At 43.4% G+C, this 24,061-nt stretch overlaps 1 protein-coding gene across 1 annotated transcript in view; it reads right to left on the reverse strand.

Moving 5' to 3' along the window:
• Positions 1 to 14,658: 14,658 nt before the first annotated feature.
• NR1D2 (nuclear receptor subfamily 1 group D member 2) overlaps positions 14,659 to 24,061 on the reverse strand; it is a 51,780-nt gene continuing 42,377 nt past the window's right edge. The window contains exon 8 of the mRNA XM_077991367.1: positions 14,659 to 15,419. Within this exon, the coding sequence (XP_077847493.1) occupies positions 15,379 to 15,419 (41 nt within the window). The 3' untranslated portion in view covers positions 14,659 to 15,378. The remainder of the gene's footprint in view (positions 15,420 to 24,061) is intronic.

The following is a 24,061-nucleotide window of genomic DNA, read 5'->3' on the forward strand; positions in this document are numbered from 1 at the left end:
TCTGAGTATATACCCAAAGGAAATGAAATCAGTATATTTAAGGAATATCACATTCCCCTGTTCATTATAGCACTATTCGCAATAGGCAAGATGGGAAATCAACTAACTATCCATTAGCAGACAAATGAAGAAAGATAATGTGAATAGTATGCACAATGGAATACTATGCAGCCTTTCAAAAAGAAGAAAATCCTGTCATTTGCTAAAACATGGATGAACCTGGAGGACATTAAATTAAGTGAAATAAGACAGACACAGAAAGACAAACACCATATGATCTCACTCACATGTGGAATCTGAAAAAGGTGAATTCATAGAAGTAGAAAGGAGAACAGTGGGGTTTGTGGGGGGTTGGGGGGATGTTGGTCCAAGGGTACAAAATTTTAGATAGACAGGAGAAATAAATTCAACAGATCCCTTGTACAACATAGCGACTATAGTTAATAACAATATATTCTATTCTTGACTATCACAAAAAGAATCGATTTGAAGTGTTCTCATCACACACAAAAAAATGATAAATATGTAAGGTAATGTACATGTTAATTAGCTTGGTTTAGCCATTCCACAATATATACATATTCCAAACATGTTGTGCCTGATAAATATATATAATTTTTACTTGTTAATTTAAATAAAGATATTAAAAACTGGATAAAGATGGCGAAGTGAACACAAATGCTATTTGTGTTCCCCAAATACCTTTAAAGTGACAGAAAAAATGTATTTTTAAATAATAAAATTTATAACGATCTTGGCAAAAATCAACAGCATCGTTAACAGAAATCTTAAAGAATTCCTGGAAGTTAGGAAGGAATCAGATTTATAACGAAACTACTGCAACAGGAAACTGCCATCCGAAACACTAAGATGTTAATGGAAAAAAAGGATGACAAGATAACGCACAAAGCAGATATTTAATATTACTGACAGCGGATTGATATCCAGAATATATAAAGAATATCTAGGAATCAATAAAAGGCCAGGCGCAGGGGCTCACACCAGTAATCCCAGCACTTTGGGAGGCCGAGGCAGGTGGATCACTTGAGCTCAGGAGTTCGAGACCAGCTTCGCCAACATGGTGAAACCCTGTCTCTGCTAAAAATACAAAAATTAGCCAGGCATGGTGGTGTGCACCTGTAGTCCCAGTTACCGCAGAGGCTGAGGCAGGAGAATCCCTTGAACCCGAGAGGCAGAGGTTGCAGTGAGCCGATATCACACCACTGCACTCCAGCCTGGGAGACAGAGCAAGACTCTGTCTCAAAAAAAAAAAAAAAAGAAAAGAAAAGAATCAATCAAAGTTTTTAAAGTACCCAAAGAAAAATGGGCAACAAACACAAATAGGAATTTCAAAGACAAAACACAAATGCCCAGTAAACATGTTGGGATACAACCTCAGCAGTAATCAGAGAAATGCCAATTAAAAACAATGCCTATCAGGCCTGGTGGCTCTCACACCTGTAATCCTAGCACATTGGCAGGCCGAGGCGAGCCGATCGCTTAAGACCAGGAGTTCCAGACCAGCCTGAGTAACATGGTGAAACCTCGTCTCCACAAAAAATACAAATATTAGCTGGGTGTGGTGGCGCATGCCTGTAATCCCAGCTACACAGGAGGCTGAGGCAGGAGAATCGCTTGAACCCGGGAGGCGGAGGTTGCAGTGAGCCGAGATCGTACCACTGCACTCCAGCCTGGGTGACAGAGAGAGTCTTAAAAAAAAAAAAAAGGGCCGCACATGGTGGCTCTTGCCTATAATTGTAGCAGTTTGGGAGGCTGAGGTGGGCAGATCACCTGCGGTGAAGAGTTTGAGACCAGCCTGGACAACATGGCGATACCAAGTCTCTACTAAAAATACAAAAAAAAATAGCTGGGCATGGTGGCGCACACCTATAATCCCAGCTACTGGGGAGGCTGAGGCAGGAGAATCTCTTGAACCCAGGAGGCAGAGGTTGCAGTGAGCTGAGATCATGCCACTGCACAGCTTGTACAAAAGCTCAGGGAGAAAGGAAGGATTCAGGCAGCATTCAAGGAAGTAGAGAAGGTTAGTACCACTGGCACTTAGAAAAGAGGGAGCAGCCAGGCGCGGTGGCTCATGCCTGTAATCCTAGCACTTTGGGAGGCCGAGGCGGGCGGATTGTCTGAGCTCAGGAGTTCAAAACCAGCCTGGGCAATGTGGTGAAACCCCATCTCTACTAAAATACAAAAAAAAAAAAAAAAAAAAAAAATTAGCCGGGCATGGCAGCATGTGCCTGTAATCCCAGCTACTGGGGAGGCTGAGGCAGAAGAATTGCTTGAACCCAGGAGGCAGAGGTTGCAGTGAGCCGAGATAGCACCACTGCACTCCAGCCTGAACAAGAGCTAGAGTCTGTCTCAAAAAAAAAAAAAAAAAAAGAAAGAAAGAAAAGAAAAGAAAAGAAAAGAAAAGAAAAGAAAAGAAAAGAGGGAGTATGTTGCAAAATGAACCGGCAAAGGCAGGCAGGGGCCAGATCATGCAGAGCCTTGAAGGCCACATTAAAGGTTCTAATGCCTATCGTAAGAGCTATCGGAATCTACTGAGAGTCTTTGCCAGGGGAGTGACCAGAAGAGATCTTGGTTTTGAAAAGGTCAGCTCTGGCTGCAAGGGGGAAAACTGGATTGGCTGAGAGGCTGTACTGAATAAGAGGGTGAGAGAATGTGGACAATAGCCATAGTCCACACAAAAGATACAGGTGGTGGCAATGAAAATAGAAAGAGGTGGGCCAATTTAAAATGTGTTTACAGGCCGGGCATAGTGGCTTATGCCTGTAACCCCAGCACTTTGGGAGGCTGAGGCAGGCGGATCACTTGAGGTCAGAAGTTCAAGACCAGCCTGGCCAACATGGTGAAACCCCATCTCTACTAAAAATACAAAAATTAGCTGAGCATGATGGTGGACACCTGTAATCCCAGCTACTCGGGAGGCTGAGGCAGGAGAAGCGTTTGAACCCAGGAGGCGGAGGTTGTAGTGAGTTGAGATTGTGCCACTACACTCCAGCCTGGGCAACAGAGTGAGACTCCATCTCAAAAAATAAAAATAAAATGTATTTAGAAAAAGAAAAAAATGTATTTAGAAGGTCAAATGTATAGAAGTTATTAGTGGATTGGATACTACCGGTAAGAGCAAAGGAGGTTTCAAGACTGGATGGATGGTTATGCAATCCACTGAGATAGAGAGCACAGGATCAACTGGAGCTGGTGAAATCACAAATTCAGGTTTGGACATGCTGAGTTTGAGACATCTTTGAGATATTCAACTATAGCTATAAAGCGGGTAATATAGAACCTTAGGGAAAATATTCACGTCTCAATTTTTAATGGAACATAAAAAGAGTTCTACTAACTGCCATAACAAATAAACCCCACAGTTTTGCAGATTTAACTGAAGTTGATTTTTCACCCACAGAACAGTCCAAAGCAGCTCTTGTCGGTTTGCAGTGTGGAGACTCAGGCTCTCTCCTTGTGACCTGCTCCTCCCCTAGGGCCTCACAGGTTACCTGCATACAGGTAGAAGTGGAAAAAGAAAGTGGAGAGCACACACCTTAACCGCCTCAGCCAGGAAGTGGCACACCTTACACATCATTTCTCCCTATATGCCATTGGTAAGAACTACTCACATGCAAGGAAGCTGAGAGTCCCTAGCTGAGCAGCTGCTCCCAAGTGTAGCATTGCCAGACAAAATACAGGACGCCTAGTTAAATTTCAGTCTCAGTCAAAAGTGAATGATGCTTTGGCTGGGCGTGGTAGCTCACGTCTGTAATCCTAGCACTTTGGGAGGCCAAGGTGGGCAGATCACCTGAGGTCAGGAGTTCGAGACCAGCCTGACCAACATGGAGAAACCCCATCTCTACTAAAAATACAAAATTAGCCAGGCATGGTGGCACATGCCTGTAATCCCACCTACTTGGGAGGCTGAGGCAGGAGAATTGCTTGAACCCGACAGGTGGAGGTTGCAGTGAGCTGAGATCGCACCATTGCACTCCAGCCTGGGCAACAAGAGCGAAACTCCACCAAAAAAAAAAAAAGTGAATGGTGTTTTAATATAAGAATGTCCCCCATATTGTATCTGAAATTCAAATTTAACTGGGTATCTTGTTTTTCAAGTTTGTTTGCTAAATCTGGCAACCCTATCCCAGGGACAATCCTACCTATGGCAGGGGGTCACATATTTTGATGGATAGTTAGTCATGTCTGCTGCGGGACACAAATAACTTAGAGAAAATGTGGTACAAATTCATCATGGAATACTATGCAGCCATAAAAAAGGAATGACATCATGTCCTTTGCAGCAACATGGATATAGAAATAGAAACTAGAGGCTACTAGAGTGGGGAGGGAGGCAGGAAGGGTTGAAAAACTAACTATTGGGTACTATGCTCAGCACCTGGGTGATAGGATAATTCATATCACAAACCTCAGCATCACACAATATAGGCAGGTAACAAGTACCTGCCCATGTAGCCCCTGAATCTAAAATAAAATTTTTTTAAACATGACTTAGAGCAAGCAGGCTTCCTCCATATTTCCTGTACAAGCCATAGGCAGGGTTGTGGGGAGGGTATGCAGTAACTTTTTCTTATGTTTGGGAGACCAGGAAAGAGGACTTATAAGTAGAGGATGAATGAGGAGCACCCTTGATAGATCTTAAAGTCCAAAAATTAGAATCTGGCACAATTCCATGTACTTTATCCATTTAGTCAATGAGCATTTATTGAGTACCTACTATGTTCTAAGTGCCACACTAGAGGCTGACGATACTGAGATACTACAGTCTATATCCTCAAGAAGTTTACAGTTGTGTGGAGCCAGGGGAAAAAGGAGCAAGCATAACTCAGCAGATGAAGGAGACCTTAAGTCAAACTGGTGGAAACCCAGAAAGTGTCCCAAAGGAGATGGTGGCTGAATTGCACCTTAAAAGTCAGGCAAGTAGGAATTAACCAAATGAAAGTATACAGATAGCTATATTCACTCATGGAGTAGTAACTGGTACGGGACATACCCTCCCATTATAAACATCTAGAAAACTGGGCAAAATATATGACATAGTTGGCCCCAGGCAGAGCAGGACTGTGATACCTGAGAGAAGAGAGACAAACAAGGGGAACCCTCTCTACAACTGCCCTAGGTTTCTGCTTGGAGGCCATTCATGGACCTTGGCAGAGGGAAGGGAACCCAGAGAGAACCTGGAAGACTCACTGAGTTGAGTAGACAAAGATAGGCATTTGGGGAGTTTGATGGTTAAGTGTTTATGTGTCAACTTTACTAAGTTAAGGAATACCCAGGGAGCTGGTGAAAACATTTCTGGCTGTTCCTGTGAGGATGATTGCAGAAGAGACAAGCATTTGAATCAGTAGACTGAGTAAAGAAGAGCCAGTGTAGGTGGGCATCATCCAATCCATTGAGAACGCTGATAGGACAAAAAGATGAAAGAAAGAAGAAGGGCAACTCTCTCTCTCTCTCTCTCTCTCTCTCTCTCTCTCTCTCTCTCTCTCCCCCCCGCCCCGTGTGTGTGTGTGTGTGTGTGTGTGTGTGTGTGTGTCTGTCTCTCTTTCTCTGTCTTTCTCCTTCTCTCTCTCTCACTAGAACATTCTCCTTCTCCTGCCCTTGGACGTTAGAGCTCCTAGTTCTTGAGCCTTCAGACTCTGGGACTGACACCAATGCCCCCCTCATTCCCAGACTTGGACTGGGAGTTACCCATTTGCCTTCTCTGATTCTCAGGCCTTTGGATTCAGAGTGAATTATGCTGCTGGCTTTCCTGGTTCTCCAGGTTTCAGGCAGCATATCAACGGACTTCTTCACCTCCAAAATTGTGTGAACCAATTCCCATAATAAATATACTTTTACATATCTCCATATATCCTATTGGTTTGGTTTCTCTGGTGAACCCTGACTAACACAGGGAGGCTAAGATAGCTGGAATGTATGGGCCAGAGTACCAGAGAGGAGGGAGCTATGCAGAGAAAACTTTCCAGAAATCTGCGCAAGGTTCTCAAGTGTTTGACTGAATACTAATACATACACAGTTAGGGTAAAGCTCCATGTAGCCAAAAAAAAAAAAAAAAAAAGACAACTTTCAGGCAGCTCTGAGATGAACATTCTCAGAGCCCATTTAGGGTTGAGACATGTTAGGGATGAGAGGACTCATTGAATACACAGGCATTCAGAGTGACCCCAGAGTGCCACGCCTTAGTGGTAGAGGAAAAACTACTCTAGACCAGACCTAACGAGCTGAAAATCAAGCCTAGAAAAAAATCAAGCTAATCTGCAAGTAAGTTTACTGCCCACTGAAACAAACTTCAACGCTACTTAGACAACAAAATCCAAACCCTCAACAAAATATCATTCATAATGTCAACATCTAATTTTAAAATTACTACACATGCAAAGAAGTAGGAAAATCTGATTCAAACCAGGAGAAAAGTTAGTCAATAGAAACAGAATCAGAAATAACAGAAATAATGGAATTACCAAGTGAAGGTGTGTGGGAGGGCAATAGAATCGCAAGCCAAGAGAGTATTGAAATACACAAGGCTTCTGGAGTATGTCCAGTTTCTTTTGGTTGCACTGGTGAGAACAAGTTGTACGGGACAGGAACCCGCTACCATCAGAGGGGCTGGGTGACATGGGACAAAGGTAGAAGCAGGGTCTTCTGGGGAAATCTGGAAAACTAATGTAGGTCCCATTAACTGACAAACAGAATGGCTGCCTTCCTCCCACCTTAGTTCAAAGTCCCCGGGACAAGCCAGAATGAGTGTCTCTGTCCTAATCATAGATTTCTCACTTATTTCTAAGATGAACTTGAATTAAATACTTGCGTTTCTAAAGAAATGAAAGGGAGTTCAGCTTTAATGAGCACTCACTATGTGCCAGAAACTATACCTAAGCACCCTCAAATTCATTACTTCAGTTAATCTTTAGACCAGTTCTGAAAGACAGGTACATATCTCTTTAGAAATGGAAACTGGACCAGAAATTAAGGAACTTGCTTGTGTCAGTCAAGTAGAGTCAATCTGAACTGAAAGCTGTGACATTCAATGAATCAAACTGTGGTGAACATTTTGACGTCCTCTTGTGTAGTGCCACCTTTGCAGTCAACATACTTGGGTTTAATTTTCGGCTTAGCCACTTGCTAGCTGTTTGCCTTTCAAAAGTTCGCAACCTCTTGAAGACTCGGTTTCTAAATCTGTTGAGTGGGAGAACAAATCATACTTTGTACGGTCACAGGGAAGATTAAGTGAGAAGATTAAGAATGTAAAGAGCATGGAGTAGAAGCAAGTATATACCAGGTGTTCAGCAAATATCTGCCCACTCAGTCCTCCTCTTCCTCCTCCTCCATTCATTAAATATCTGGTTCTGACCATATATAACTGCAGGAGGATTAAAACCAAAGCCATAACCAAATCAAATAGAAAATTTTTTCTGCAAAAGTATGTCAGTGCTTCTCAAAATCAGGTCCCTGGACCAAAAGCATTAGCATCACCCAGAATTTGTTTAAAATGTACATTTTATGACCCCCACCCCAGACCTACTAAATCAGAAATTCTGAGAGTGGGGCCCAGCAATCTATGTTTTAAGAAATCTTGGCATGATTTTGATACACACCAATGTTTCCAAACCACTTGTATGATAGTTCTTTTATTGCATCAATTTAATTCATATATTACATAGACTGGCTAGGTCTTAATAATCAATCTAACAATTGCTCATTTTCCTTTGTTTCATAGAGTGCCTTCAGATTACTTTAACTTATTCTGATTAAATCTCTCTCCAGGAAAGAGTAAACCAAGTAAAATGGTGTTACATTAAAAACCTTACAAAAAAGACTAGCTAAGCTATTTATGTGATACAGAAAGATAAATGTAGAGAAGTTCTTTTTGAGAAAAACTATTTTAATGGCCAAGTAGAGAGAGTGAAGCCTAAATTGGAAGCATTATCCCTACTCCCAATAACAGGTTAGCACAAGCGACCCTTCAAACATCCAACCATTTTCACAATAAATACCTTTTTCTTTTAATTTAGCTGTTTCTATTCCAATCCCTTTAACTAAAGTTGAATTACTGATTCAGCTGTCCTGTATTCCTGACCTGAAATGTTTGGAAACTATAAGGCAACTTTGATTTAGAAATCAGGCACTTGTCATTAGGTGCAAACGTTTACGTGCTGAAGACCTCAAACTATTGAAAGTTACAAAACCAGAACTGGGTGTGGGTTGGGCAGCTGAAGCCAATTATGCAGATTTGACATCTAAAGAAAATGGTACATGTGAATACTTAGAATGATTCCCAATTATATTCCAGTTGTTTTCATTTTTTTCAATTGCTGCAACACTCCTCCACATCCCTCTCCCAGGGCGGTACTCCTCCATCCTTGCTTGCAGATGATTTCAATTGTTTTCCATTTTTTAAATCTTCTCTTTTATCTCCGATGCTTTTCCTTCCTTCCTCATTTCATCATTTTTTTAACATGATAGTCATGCATCTGATGATTCTACAGATGCAGGGATTTTTCTTCCTGTCCTTGAAGCGACAGCTTGTCTTTCCCCTCAAGTGTCTTTGTCGCAATGCCTGATAAACTGTTTATTTTTCCTAACGGCTTTCCTTTTTAGCCTGAAAAACAAACATTAACCAAAAACCTACTTGTTTCACTAAATTGTCACTTTCAATGCAATCCCTGGTGCTGGAGCGCCGCCTGCTGAGTAAATGCGAATTAGCAGGTCATAGTTCCGTTGGGTTAGCAGCAGAAAAAATAATGGGCCATTTTATCATCAACAGATTCTTCAGAAATGACTGGTGTAACATTCTTGATATTGTTCCTTTCCCCAACCATGCCGCTGAAGTCATTGTACATTATCTATAAGAACTAATCCAAAGTATTTTTAAAACTGCATATTTTAGCACCATCTACTAAAAACTCAGCAAAATGTCCTCCATAGAATAGGTGCTCAATTAAAAACTGGTAGCTAGCAGTTAATTAATACTATGTGAAAACATTTATCAAACTGTATTTCAGTTGTCTACTTCTCTTTCTCACTAAATAACTGTAGAGCTCCTTGAGGGGGAAAAAAAACCCACATTTTTTTTTAAAAACCTATATATGGCCAGGTGCAGTGGCTCACACCTGTAATCCCAGTACTTTGGGAGGCCAAGGTGGGCAGATCACTTGAGGTCAGGAGTTCAAAACCAGCCTGACCAACATGGTGAAACCCCATCTCTACTAAATATACAAAAATTAGCCGGGAGTTCTTGCAGGTGCCTGTAATCCCAGCTAATTAGGAGGCTGAAGGAGAATTGCTTGAACCTGGGAGGCGGATGTTGCAGTGAGCCAAGATTACACCACTGCACCCCAGCCTGGGCTACAGAGCGAGACTCAGTCTTTAAAACAAAACAACAACAAAAACTATATATTTCACCATAGGTATTCAAAATACATTTGAAGAATACTGATTAAATAATTCTAAATATTTATTTAATAGTCATCATCTCTAGTACCTTGTGCTAAGAACTATTCTAGCTATTCAACAAATATTTTCTCTAATCCTTAAAACCTGCCCAACAATTTTTGGAAAAACCTCCTTATCAGCTGCTAACTTGACGTCCCAGCTGAACGCAAAACCCTCATTTCCAGGGCTTCTCTGTTACTCTGACACATTCTTTGCACCGGGTTTTACAGAAGCTTACATTTTATTTTCTTTCTTTTTTGTTTTTGTTTTTGTCTTTTGGTTTTTGTTGTTGTTGTTGTTGTTGTTGTTTGATTGGTTGGTTGGGGTTTTTTTTGTTTTTTGTTTTTTGTTTTTTTTGGAGACAGAGTCTCACTCTGTTGCCCAGGCAGGAGTGCAGTGGCGCAATCTCGGCTCACTGCAAGCTCCGCCTCCTGGGTTCAAGCCATTCTCCTGCCTCAGCCTCCCGAGTAGCTGGGACTACAGGTGCCCGCCGCCATGCTTGGTTAATTGTTTTGTATTTTTAGTAGAGAAGGGTTTCACCATGTTGTCCAGGCTGGTCTCGAACTCCTGACCTCAGGTTATCTGCCTGCTTCGGCCTCCCAAAGTGCTGGGATTACAGACCTGAGCCAGCGTGCCCGGCCCAGAAGCTTACATTTTCAACAGTAGCTTGAGACATTTTCCTGTTAGTGGTCCTTACACAAGGTGAGAAATCATGCGCTGACAAAAATTACAAACCCAGGTGAAGTAGATGAAAGAAATGGCCACCAATTCTTTTCCTCCTTGTACCTACACCCTAGTAATGTGACACTATAACTCCTTCCATCAAGAAATAAAGTGTTTTTCTCCCCTTATTGAATCTGGACTGGCCTTGAAATTTTCTTGGGCCTACACCTCAAAAATCCTTGCATGCTTCTGCTCTCACGCATGGAACCCTGAGCTGCCATGAGAATGAGGTAGCATGGGAAAGAGTGAGTGATCAGATGGAGAAAGACTGATCATCCCAGCTGAACCCACCGTCAGTCAACCCAGCCAAACTACCAGCTGACGAGAGACACATGAGCAAGTGCATCCAAGCTCAACCTAGACCAGAAGCTCTTCTTCCCAGCTTATCCCAGCCCAAATTAAAGACCAACCTTCAGAATCATTAGCTAAATAAATAGCTATGATGCTATAGAAACCGGAAACATCACCTATCATAGCCTTAAACGGTTAAAGTGAATCTAATCAAGACTCAGATCTAATTTCCAGTTCACAAGAAATGTAAGATAAAGGAACAAGCTAACTGATGTTTTGAGGTGAGGCAGGTATACATAAATACACACATACATGCCACACACACACACCAATTTACACTCTCACTTTAATGCGTTAAGTTAGCCAAAAATAGTCTCAAAAGTATTTTTTAAATGATCGAATTCATGTCCCAGCACTGCCCAGAGGGTTTACAGTGTTCTGTCAACAGAAGATGTGAAGTTGTATTTTGTGGATCCCATAGAATGTCGAAGTCTAGGCACTTGAGAATCTGTGAAGATTTATCTATATGCAGCCTCTGGATTGATCACTTCCCAGTTAAATGTGTTTTTAGGATCATTTTATCAGTCAATTTCTGGAGCCAGCCGTACAGTCTCTATGATTCACTCAGAGCCAGAGAAAATCATCAGACTGACCATTTTTCATCTCAAAATTTTTATTCTCATTGGCATAAGAAAGGATTTATTATCAACTTATGCAAGATGCAGATAATAAATCAGCCTTAGGAGTTTGAAGTAGAGATGAAAAAATATGGCAGCAGTTTGAGCTCAGCTGGTATCTGGAATGGTTTGGGGTTTTGAAATTCTTTTTAACTACTATTATACAGTTTTAAAACCCAAAACATATTTTCTTAAGGCTTTTCTCCTTCATTTCTAAACCCAAGCGTATGATCAAGGAAAATGGAATCCATGTGCTATTGAATGTATTTACACTCCATTCAGTTCAGTGCATTACAACGTACGACACTGACATTCTCTTTTGTAGGAGTTATTTCAAGGTCTAAATGATTCTGAAGCTAAAATTTTAGGGAATTTTCTTCCCCAGCCCCTGAAAGAGTCCCAAAATGTGCAAGCCATACTCTTGACTCCTCACCTGGAATATCAGCTTCTTAAAAGTTTTAATATTCATATGATGGAAAGATTAGTGAAACAAGTTCTTCCCCTCTCTTTTGTCCTTGACCAACTGCTCTGGATAAATAGAGCGAGATGGTGTCTTTATGAAGAAACAATCAATACTATCTTGCAACAGCAACTGAGTGGAATGGGATGACAGTGGAGAATTCCACAGTAAAGAAATCAAGGGCACAGTATGAATACAAGGTGCTACCAGACTTTTCCCAAAGCCCTTTGCAAAATATTATCTCCTATTATTGCAGCATCCCCAAGGGGCAGGTGGAGAATTGTTAATGGTACAACTGGAAAAGCGTGTTAATGCAAGCTCAGGAGAGGGCATTAGGATGCACTTCTCCCGAGCTTCTTGAGCTTCCTCTGGAAAGTGGCAGGCTACCCTTACCCCAAAAGATGTTATGTGAGTGTTTCTCCTGCACGTCCAGCACAGTGCTGGCGGCTGAAGCTCCACGCTTGGGCAGATGAGCTGGTGACACTAGAAAGGAGCATTTTTGAAGACTGACAGTGACTCAGAGAACTGGCTGTGCAGAAAGGGAAGTGCTTACATTTAAGAATTAAAAAAAAAAAAAAGATTTTGTGCATTAAGTAAAAATAAATTTAAAACTTTAGGTATGGGTAGATTGCATTGTCCATCACTTGTGTAAAGTATCACATTAGATGTTGCTAATATGCAAGCATAAAGGCTTTTCAATAACTTATTTTTCAAATATGAATTAAAGTAGATTAGAAGTTATCCCTATAAAAATACCACTCTTACCAGCATTTCCTAGATTAGAGAGGAAAGATACTATTACCACCAGGGTCCTGGAAATTGTATGTTAAGTGTTCCAGTTACTGTTACTGCATAACAAAATACTTCAAATGTAGAACTCTAAAACAACAATCACTTTATTTTGCTCACAAATTCCATGGGTCAGGAATTCAGGCAAAGCTTGATTGGGCAGTTCTCACTTGGAGTCACTCAAGAGGTTGCAGTGAGATGTTAGCTGAGGCTGCAGATAATTGAAGGTTCCGACATCCAAGAAAGTTCCTGCACACGGCTATCAGTGGCTGCTAGTCATCGACTGGGAGCTCTGCTGGGGCTGACCAGGGAGCCTACTTATGACTGCACCAGCATGGCAGTCTCAGGGTAGTGGATTTCTGACATAGCAGATCAAAGCTCTAAATCCAAGTGTCCCAGCAACCAAAAATGTTGCATAACTTTGTATGACTTGACCTTGGAAGTCACATAGATCACTTCTGTCATATTCTATTGGCCAAAACGGTCACAAACCTGCCTTGATTCAAGGGAAGAAGCCAAAAGCTCATCTTAAGGGGAAGTGTGTCGAGAATTTACAGATAAGACTTTAAAACCATCACTGTAACTACAAATACTATCACAGAAGTGCGTTATGTCATTGGAAGTTAACCACAGAGGCAGACACTGTTGCTGCCCTGTCCTATATCCCCCTGGTCCATGTCTGAGTTCAATGCAACTACGGTGGACAGTTCCTGTGACTACTGACGGCTTCCTACCTCAGGTCCCCAAGTGTAGAATTCCCCAGGTCCTTCTCGTTTTTCCTTTGTCCTGGCCAAGAAACAGTGCCGTAACTGCTGTGTGACCAGCCAGCTGCGTATTTTTCCCAGCAGACTTGAACTGAAGCCAGGCCTTGAATATTCCCAGACACTGATAAACTGGTTTAAGTTGTTGCCTGAACCATGAAAAGAACAAACATGTTGCTAAACATGTAGAAAGTAGCCCCCAGCCCTAAACGGAATTCCTTAGACCCGCATGTAAACTCCATACCTGGGTCTGCATGCTGTGGACATACCTAGACAGATCTTGTTTCACTGTCTATCAAGAGGACGCGCTGTAGCCCCCTCCATACATAAGTTCCCCTAATAAGTATTTGCACTGATCACCCTGGCATTTAGTGCTTCTTTCTTTGGAATCCCAGCCAGCCCCATCTCAGGATGGTTTGGGGCAGTTGCCTGCAGGAATTCCCCTGCTGCCACTTTTGGGCTGATTCCAGGCTCCAGTTCAGCCACACAGAACACCAAGTCTCTCTGTTTCTCAGCCTGAGGATTTTCTCTGGTAAGTGGGGACTGGCTCAGCATACAGAGGTAAGCTTCAGCCAATAAGAGACAGAGTCAGTGGATAAATACCCCGACTCCCTCATCCCTTAGTGGGACAATTCTGAAGCACATTCAGGTGGTCCACGACATGACTGAGCTCAGATGCGATACCCAGCTCATTAGGCCCAACACAGGCTCTCCTCTCCCCCTCTGGATTTCTCCCTCCTTCATTTCTGCTTCCTGGCATCAATTCCCAGCAGTCAACTGCTTGTCTCTGAATTGGCTTTGGGAGGACTCAAAGTAAACACCCATTATATGTGTCTGGGTCTGAGTATAAATGACCTCTATGGTCCCTACCTAGTCTGAATTCCTGTTATTGTTATCATCATTTCATCCTTTCGTGCCTTTTTTTTTTTTTTTTTTTTTAGATAGGGTTTTCCTCTGTTGCCCTAGGCTGGAGTGCTGTTATGTGATCATAGGTCACTGCAGCCTCGAACTCCTGGATTCAAACAATCCCCCCATCTCAGCCTCCAGAGTAGCTAGGACTGCAGGTGCACACCACCATGCCCAACTAGTTTGTTTAATTTTTTGTAGAGATTGTGGCAGGGGTGGGGGGGTGGGGCGCTCTTGCTATATTGCCCAGGCTGGTCTTGATCTCCTAGTGATCCTCCTGCCTCGGCCTCCCTAAGTGCTGAAATTACAAGTGTGAACCACTGTGCCCAGCCATGTTACCATCCATTTTATAAACACGGTTACCCAAGAAGTTCTAGAATTGTCCTGAGTTCTCAAAGAAGTCACAGGGTAAAGCCAAAATCACCCCAAAGCCAGAGTGGATAACAAGGTTTCATTAGTTGATCCCACCTTCTGAATAAAATAAAGCATTTCTTACTCCAAAAAAGAAAGTCCTTGCTCCCATAAAGTAGCCATAAAAATCAGCACTAAACAATGGTCTAAAGTCTGAAAAATTAAGTGAGACTGCAAATAGAAATATCCCAGTAAAACCTAAACTTTCATAGACAGCAAACTTAGGGTAATTGCAATGTCTATAGCTAAGGGTACATTTTGTTTTATTCTTTAACTTCTCATGCCTCCAAGAAGTACAGTCATGCACCACATAATGATGTTTCAATCACTGAAAAGCCACATATATGACAGTGGTCCCATTAGATTATGCCATATTTTTACTGTACCTTTTCTATATTTAGTTATGTTTAGACACACAAATACTTACCACTGTGTCAGAACTGCCTACTGTATTTGGTACAGTAACATGTTATGCAGGTTTGCAGCCTAGAGGCAATAGACTATACCATACAGCATAGGTGTGTAGTAGGTTATCCCATCTGGGTTTGGGTAAATACACTCTATGATGTTTACAGGATGAAATCGCCTAATGACACATTTTCAGCAAGTATTCCTGTTGTTAAGCAACGCATGCATCCAGGCTCAAGTTATGCTCTGAAATTAGCTTATCAAATGAATCAGCCTTCCCTTGGCTCTTAAATCTTATATAATTAGCTTTGTAACATAATGCGTTCAGTGGCTGTGGGCAAAGCTCAAAGGAGTGAGAAAATCCATTTAGGGCAGTTGCCAGAATTTCCGGTGTTTTCTCAAGCTGAGCTGCTAATTCATTTTCTTGGCATAGCCTAGGATGGATCCCAGATCTGCCAGGCCCTTCTGGCTTCCCCTCCATTGGAAATGTCTCGAGATTCAGTCTTCTGTTACTTTGAGGTCTTCTTTTGATGTCCCACCTGAATGAAAGAAGTGTGGTCACAGAAACGAGAGAAGTGTATTATTTGTCAAACCTCGGATTTGAGCGGGAATTGATTAACTGTGTATGTGCCAAGCATCCCCAAAGTTTCTTAACTCCCACAGCGTGTCAGCAACAAAAGTCACAAAACCGCACAGGAGATAGATACGCAGTTGTTTTCTTGAAAGAACTCCAGAAACCAAGTTATACAATTTCTAACACTGGGCTAATTCAGGGGCCTGGTAAACACAGAAACTACAGAGGGGAGGGAAGAGGAAACAGGGGAAAGCAGGATGTCTGGTCTAATTCACCATTCACTTTGCTCTGCTCTGTTTTATAACAATGTCAGCTCTATGGAATAAAACAAAATGTGGCTTCTGTGTCTTTAAGGCCCAGGCAGCATTGGCAACGGATAGGTTTCCATAGCAACTTGTAATTCCACTGTCTATTAAGTGGAAAAGCAACAATAGAAAATCCCTAGCAAATAAAGTGTGATACCTCTCAATGACAATTATCTGCTTATTACAGTCTCGCTTTGAGTGCTTAAAAATACAAACAGTGGCCGGGCGCGGTGGCTCAAGCCTGTAATCCCAGCACTTTGGGAGGCCGAGACGGGCGGATCACGAGGTCAGGAGATCGAGACCATCCTGGCTAACATGGTGAAACCCCGTCTCTACTAAAAAATACAAAAAACTAGCCGGGCGCGGTGGCGGGCGCCTGTAGTCCCAGCTACTCGAGAGGCTGAGGCAGGAGAATGGCATGAACCCGGGAGGCGGAGTTTGCAGTGAGCTGAGATCCGGCCACTGCACTCCAGCCTGGGCGGCAGAGCGAGACTCCGTCTCAAAAAAAAAAAAAAAAAAAAAAAAATACAAACACCTAGAATCTTTTACTCTGTTTGAAAGAAGCAGGGCTATTTCTTTTATTCTTTTGCTTTTGAAAAGCTCTTAGACACAAAAGAAGAAACAAGTTTCTGAGGGTGTTGAGATGTCAAGCCTCTTTGGTGGCCCCAGAAGAATTCTCCCACTCTACATGCACACTGCACAAAAGCGGTGAGGAGGATTCGGCAACTCAGAAATCGATAGCAACGTGAGGTAGATTCCTACCACAGGACCTCATCCAATCAGTGGCCATCAGACTTGCTTGTAAAAGGCCTGGGACCATATGAAGTTTAGAGCAGTGTACTTTGCACACACAAAAACATTTTAAGATTATAACCTTATTAAACATCGATCAGCATCCATCCATAGTCAGTCAATTTAAATAACATTTATGGAAAGACTGTTAGGCAATTTGTGAGACACTAGAAAAACAAGAAAGTCCTCTAGAAGCTCACAAATGGGGAATGGAGAGAAAAACAGAAATCTTTATATGACCAGGTTTCCCAAGTGTTACGAGCTGAATTGTGCCTCCCCAAAATCCATATGTTGAAATTCTAACACCCAGTACCTCAGAACATAAACTTATTTGGAGATAGAGTCTTTAAAGAGGTCATTAAAATGAGGGAATTAAGGTGGGCCCAATACAATCCCACTGGTGTCCCTAGAGGGAAGAAAATGTGAAGACACAGGGAGAAGATGCCCCTCCACAAGCCAAGGAGAGAGGCCTGGAGCAGCTCCTTCCCTCACAGCCCTCAGATGGAACCAGCCGGGCCCACACATTGATCTCAGACTTCCAGCCTCCAGAACTGTCAAGAAATTAACTTCTGTTGTTTAAGCCACCGAGTCCATGGTCCTTTGTTACAGCAGCCCCAGCACATGAATAAACCAAGCTCTCTCTCTCTCTCTCTCTCTCTCTCTCTATATATATATATATATATATATATGTATATATATATATACACACACACACACACACACACACACATATATATATATATATATTTTTTTTTTTTTTTTTGAGACAGAATTTCACTCTTGTTGCCCAGGCTGGAGTGCAGTGGCACAATCTCGGCTCACTGTAACCTCCACCTCCCAGGTTCAAGCAGTTCTCCTGCCTCAGCCTCCCGAGTAGCTGTGATTACAGGCACCCGTCATCACACCCAGCTAATTTTTTTGTGTGTATTTTTAGTAGAGATGGGGTTTTACCATTTTGGCCAGGCTGGTCTCGAACTCCTGACCTCAGGTGATCCCCCCACCTTGGCCTCCCAAAGTGTTGGGATTACAGGCATGCGCCACCGTGCCTGGCCGATTCTTCTTCTTTTTTTTTTTCAGACAGAGTCTCTCTGAGTCACCCAGGCTGGAGTACAGTGGTGTGATCTCGGCTCACTGGAACCTCCGCCTCCCAAGTTCAAGTAATTCTTGTGCCTCAGTCTCCCAAGTAACTGGGATTACAGGCATGCACCACCATGCCTGGCTAATTTTTTGTATTTGTAGTATAGATGGGGTTTTGCTATGTTGGCCAGACTGGTCTCGAACTCCTGGCCCCAAGTGATCCTCCCACCTCAGCCTCCCAAAGTGCTGGGATTATAGGCATGAGCTACTGTGCCCGGCACCAAGCTATATTCTTCCAGAGCAGTGGTTCTCAATCTTTTAGCTGGAACAGAATCACCTGGAAAACTTGTTAAAACACAGACTGCTGGGCCCTACCCCCCAGCCTCTGATCCAGGTGGTCTGTAGCGTGACCCCAGAATCTGCATTCTAGGTAGTGATGATGATGGTTGGAGGACTAGCCTTTGAGAACCACTGTACTAGGAGGTATTCAAGATATAAGCTGTATCTAATCCTAGCCAACTCAAGTCAAGGCGTCATGCTCTCTCCTCCCTGAATCTAAAGTGGACACGATTCCAACCTGAGTTTCACACCCAGGTACAGTCACAGGAGGTACGCTGCCCAGGTGTGCTTGCCCCGCAGGAGAACGCAATCACCAAAGCTGTATCTGACAGAGACCCTAAGCTTTAAGGCACAGTAAGCTTGTCCACTACTAAAACATGGCCCATGAATAAGTGTCCTGGGTTCTGAAATATTAGACCAGCAATTCTCCTTTCATGGGGAAATGAGGCAGGTGGATGAGGGTGGAGGTTTTTTCTCCTATCCAGGCAGAGGCACAGGGTTGGGGAGAGGGGACATAAGTAATCTCCCTCTTTTCTCCTCCCTGCACCTCAGGCTACTGGGGCCACAGAAGGCCCAACTCTGGCCCTCCTCGGACTGTGCCCCTGCCCTAAGCCAAGAAGACACACCTGTCCAGAGCCCAGAACCCCTTCTATACCAAGCTCCAGTTAACTCAATTCCCTGCCCAGAGGGGACCTGGGCCTTCCAGGGCCTGCCTGAGACTATTTCCTTGGTCCTCCTGCAGGCAGACCTCACTGCCCATGTGCGCAGACCTAGGCCCAAAGCGGTGGCTCAAGAGGTGACTGTGTGAAAGATAAGGTAGACAGCTTGGACCTAGGAGCTGGGATGTCCACCGTTATATGTGAGAGGCTTAGCTGCAGGCGGGTACTTGGGGTGGAAGGAGCCCTATCTGTAGCATTTACTGATTTTCACAAAATCAATAACTACTCCCACCATGGCCAATCTCAAGCTACTAATGTGAAATCAACTGGCTCACAAAATTCCTGAAACACTGGCTTTCATGAGCTGGTAAGAACTGGCCCCAGCACACCACTGGAGAGGTCCTTCCTGCTAGGGGACAATGGCAGGAGTGGAAAAAGGACAAAGGCAGAGTGAGGACCTTCATCTACATTTTTGCTCTGACCCTTCATGTATCTGGCCCTGCATTTCTATCAACCAGGATGTCGTTCTGGTCACCGCTGAGGGTGGTCGTCAGTACAGAGCTCACAAAGAAGGACCCTTTCTTCCTTACTATTGGATGTAGAAGATATGAATGACTCTTGGTGTCCGTATTTGTCCGCGGTCACACTGCTATAAAGAACTACCTGAGGCTGGGTGTGGTGGCTCACGCCTGTAATTCTAGCACTTTGGGAGGCCAAGGCGGGCGGATCACTTGAGCTCAGAAATTCGAGACCAGTCTAGGCAACATGGAGAAACCCCGTCTCTACTAAAAATATAAAAGTTAGCTGGGCATGGTAGTGCACACTCGTAGTCCCAGCTACTCGGGAGGCTTGGGCATGAGAATCGCTTGAACCCGGGACGCAAAGGCTGCAGTGAGTGGAGATAGCACCATTGCGCTCTAGCCCGGGTGACAGAGCGAGACCCTGTCTCAAAAAAAAAAAAAAAAAAAAAGAACTACCTGAGGCCAAGCACAGTGGCTCATGCCTGTAATCCTAGCATTTTGGGAGACCAAGGTGGGTGGATCACTTGAGCTCAGGAATTCGAGACCAACCTGGGCAACATGGTGAAACCCCATCTCTACAAAAATTACAAAAAAATTAGCCGAGCATGATGGTGTGTGTCTGTAGTCCCAGCTACTTGGGCTACTGAGGTAGGAGAATCGCTTCAACCCAGGAGGTCGAGGCTGCAGTAAGCCAAGATCAAGTCACTGCACTCCAGCATGTGTGAGAAAGTGAGGCCATGTCTCAAAGGAAGATAGGAAGGAAGAAAGGAAGGAAGGAGGGAAGGAGGAAAGGAGGGAAGGAGGGAAGGAGGGAGGAAGGGAAGGAGGGAGGGAGGGAGGTTAAGAAAGAAAGGAAGAAAGATTAAGAAAGAAAGGAAGAAAGAAGAAAAAACAAATTAAAAACAAAAAGACCTGCCCAGGTGTGGTGGCTCATACCTGTAATCCCAGCACTTTGGGAGGCCAAGGCGGGCCGATCACCTGAGGTCAGGTGTTTGAGACCAGCCTGACCAACATGGTAAAACCCCATCTCTACTAAAAATACAAAAATTAGCCAGGCATGGTGGCAGGCGCCTGTAATCCCAGCTACTTGGGAGGCTGAGGCAGGAGAATTGCTTGAACCAAGGGGGCAGAGGTTGCAGTGAGCCGAGACCACACCACTGCACTCCAGACTGGGCGACAGAGTGAAGCTCGGTCACAAAAAAAGAACTACTTGAGACGAGACAATTTATGGTGAAAGGAGGTTTAATTGACTCACAATTCTGCAGGCTATCTATACAGGAAATATGGCTGGAAGGCCTCAGGAAACTTACACAATCATGGCAGAAGACAAAGGAGAAGCAAGCACATCTCACCATGGAGGACCAGGACAGAGAGAGTGAAGGCAGAGGCAATTCTAAACAACCAGATCTTATGAGAACTCACTCTCACAAGAACAGCCAGGGGAAAATCCACCCCCATAATCCAGTCGCCTCCCATCAGGTCCCTACCCCAACATTGGGAATTACAATTCGACACAAGATCTGTCTGGGGACACAAGAGCCAAACCATATAAGAGGCCTACGCGATAGCCTTTCCCCAACCGCTTCCTTCTGGAAGAGCCCGCTGCTCTCTACAGAGGCTGAAAAATGTTAGATACTTGCTTTCCCAGGCTCCCTTGAAGCAGACCCAGTCTGGCCAACAGGAACTGACGAGTGAAGCCTGCGAGGGCCTTCTGGAAAAGATTCCCCCCTAATAGACAAGAGGAAGGTCTTTGTCCTTCTTATCTGGACATGGTACCTCTGCTGTGATGCCTGAACTGTGGCAGCCATCTTGCAACCATGAGAGAAAACATTAGAAACAGGCACAGGATGACAAAGAAGGATCAGAACTCCTAGGTTCCTTTTTTTCTTTTAATTAATTGTGGTAAAATGTACGTAACATAACATTTACCATCTTAACCTTTTTTTTTTTTTTTTTGAGACTGAGTCTCGCTCTGTCGCCCAGGCTGGAGTGCAGGGCACAATCTCGGCTCACTGCAAGCTCCACCTCTCGGGTTCATGCCATGCTCCTGCCTCAGCCTCCCAAGTAGCTGGGACTACAGGTGCCCGCCACTACGCTCAGCTAATTTTTTGTATTTTTTAGTAGAGATGGTGTTTCACCATGTTAGCTCGGATGGTCTCGATCTCCTGACCTCGTGATCTGCCTGCCTCGGTCTCCCAAAGTGCTGGGATTACAGGCGTGAGCCACTGCACCCGGCCCATCCTAACCATTTTTAAGTGTACACTTCAATAGTGTTAAATACAATCACTTTGTTGTACAACCCATTTCAAGAATTCTTAAAAATTATTATGGGTGCATAATAGTTATATGTATTTATGGGGTACATGTGATATTTTGATGCAGGCATATAATGTAAATGTAAATGATCAAATCAGGGTAATTGGGTTACCATCACCTCAAGCATTTATCATTTTTTTGTTTCAGGGACATTCCAGTTCCACTCTTAGTTTAGAATTCTTTTCATCTTGCAGAACTGAAATTCTGAAATAATTCCCCTTTCCCCCTCCTCCCAAACCCTATTCTTCTACTTTCTGTTTCTATGAATTTGACTACTCAAAGTACTTCACATAAGTAGAATCTTACAGTATTTGTGACTGGCTTATTTCATTAAGCATAATGTCTTCAAGGTGCATCCATGTTGTAGGATGTGTCAGAATTTCCTTCCTTTTTGAGGCTCAATAACATCACATTTTGTTTATTCATTCATCCTTCTATGGAAATCTGGGTTTTTCCCACATTTCGGCTATTATGAATAATGCTGCTATAAACGTGAGCACAAATATCTCTTCGAGACCCTGCTTTCAATTCGTTTGGGTATATACCCAGAAGTGGAATTGCTGAATCATATGGTGGTTCTATTTTTAATTTTTTGAGGAACTGCCGTACTGTTCTCCATAGTGGCTGCACTGACTTACATCCCCAACAGTGCACAGTGCTTCCAACTTCTCCACATCCTCACCAGCACTTATTTTCTGTTGTGTGCATGTGTGTGTGTGTGTTTTGTTTCTTCCTGATAGTAGGCATCCTAATGGGTGTAAGGAAGGTGCCTGTGTTTTTTATGGCATTTGTGAAGCCACTGAACCAGCCTGAAATTGTCCTGCTTCTAGAAGTCTTGTGCAGGAAAAAAATTAATAAGCATCCTTATGAAGGAACTCCATGTTTTTTAATTTTTATTTTTTTAAAGATAGGGTCTTGCTGTGTGGCCCAGGCCGGAGTGCAGCGGTTACAGTGAGTGCACAGCTCATTGTACAGCCTCAAACCACCAAACCCAGCTAATTCTGAAATCTTTTAATAGAGACAAGGGCTCACTATGTTGCACAGGCTGGTCTTGAACTCCTGGCCTCAAGCAATCCTCCCACCTTGGCCTCCCAAACAGCTGGGATTACAGGGATGAGACACCATGCTCTGCCTGAACTCCCTTTTAGACAAAGCTAAAGCACCTTCTAATTGATATACTGCTCCTTCAGTAAGACTGAAGACAGAAAGTATTCATTCTCTTCATGATTTATTTTTGTTTCTCATGCTTTCCATTATATACTGCTTCCTGAACTCTTAGAACTTAGCACAGATTCTATACCAGGGTTTCACAAAACAGTGCAATTGCAAATACAAAGGAGTGTTCATAACAGCTTTATACATAATAACGAAACTGGAAACAATCCAGATGTCCATTCAATAGGAGTATGGATAAACCATGATACATCTGTACAATGGAACATGACTTGCAATGACAAGGAACAAACTGCCAATACATGAATGACATGAATGAACCTCAAAAACATTATGCTGGGTGAAGAAGCCTGACACAGAAGAGAACTGTTAGTCCAGCTCCTGCTGCTATAACAAAATAGTGCAAACTGGGTAATTTATAAAGAAGTTTACTGAGCTTATGTTCTGGAGACTAGAAAGTCCTAGATTAAGGGGCCATATCTGGTAAGGGCCTTCTTGCTGCATCATAACAGAAGGGTGAGCAAGCACGTGAAACAGAGAGAGGAAATCAGGCCAAACTCACCCTTCACAGGAACCCAATCCCGCTATAATCCATTCAAAGAGGCAGAGCCTTCATGGCCTAATCACCCATTTTTTAAATTTTATTTAGTTTTATTTTTTTTGAGACGGAGTCTCACTCTATCGCCCAGGCTGAAGTGCAGCGGCATGATCTCAGCTCACTGCAACCTCTGCTTCCTGAGTTCAAGTGATTCTCCTGCCTCAGCCTCCCCAGTAGCCGGGATTACAGGCACGCACCACCACGCCTCACTAATTTTTGTATTTTTAGTAGAGACAGTGTTTCACCATGTTGGCCAGGGTGGTCTCAAACTCCTGACCTCAGGTGATCCGCCCACCTCGGCCTCCCAAAGTGCTGGGATTATAGGCATGAGCCACCACGCCAGGCCTAATCACCTCTTCTTTTTTGTGTGTGTGTGTGAGATGGAGTTTCGCTCTTGCTGCCTCTCTGCTCACCGAAACCTCCGCCTCCTGGGCTCAAGCGATTCTCCTGCCTCAGCCTCCCGAGTAGCTGGGATTACAGGCATGTGCCACCGCACCTGGCTAATTTTGCATTTTTAGTAGAGATGGGGTTTCTCCATGTTGGTCAGGCTGGTCTTGAACTTCTGACCTCAGGTGATCCACCCACCTCAGCCTCCCAAAGTGCCGGGATTATGGCCGTGAGTTCATACACCTGGCACTAATCACCTCTTAAAGGCCCCAGCTCTTAGTACTATTACAATGGCAATTAAATTTCTACGTGAATTTTACTGGAGAAAGTCAAGCCATAGCAAGTACATTCCACAATGATTCCTTTATACAAAGTTTTAGGGCAGGCTATTCTAATCTATGATGAAAAAGCAATTACTTAGTATATGTATCAGGCTTCAC

Source organism: Macaca mulatta, chromosome 2 (assembly GCF_049350105.2).
Source record: "Macaca mulatta isolate MMU2019108-1 chromosome 2, T2T-MMU8v2.0, whole genome shotgun sequence".
NCBI lineage: Eukaryota > Metazoa > Chordata > Mammalia > Primates > Cercopithecidae > Macaca > Macaca mulatta.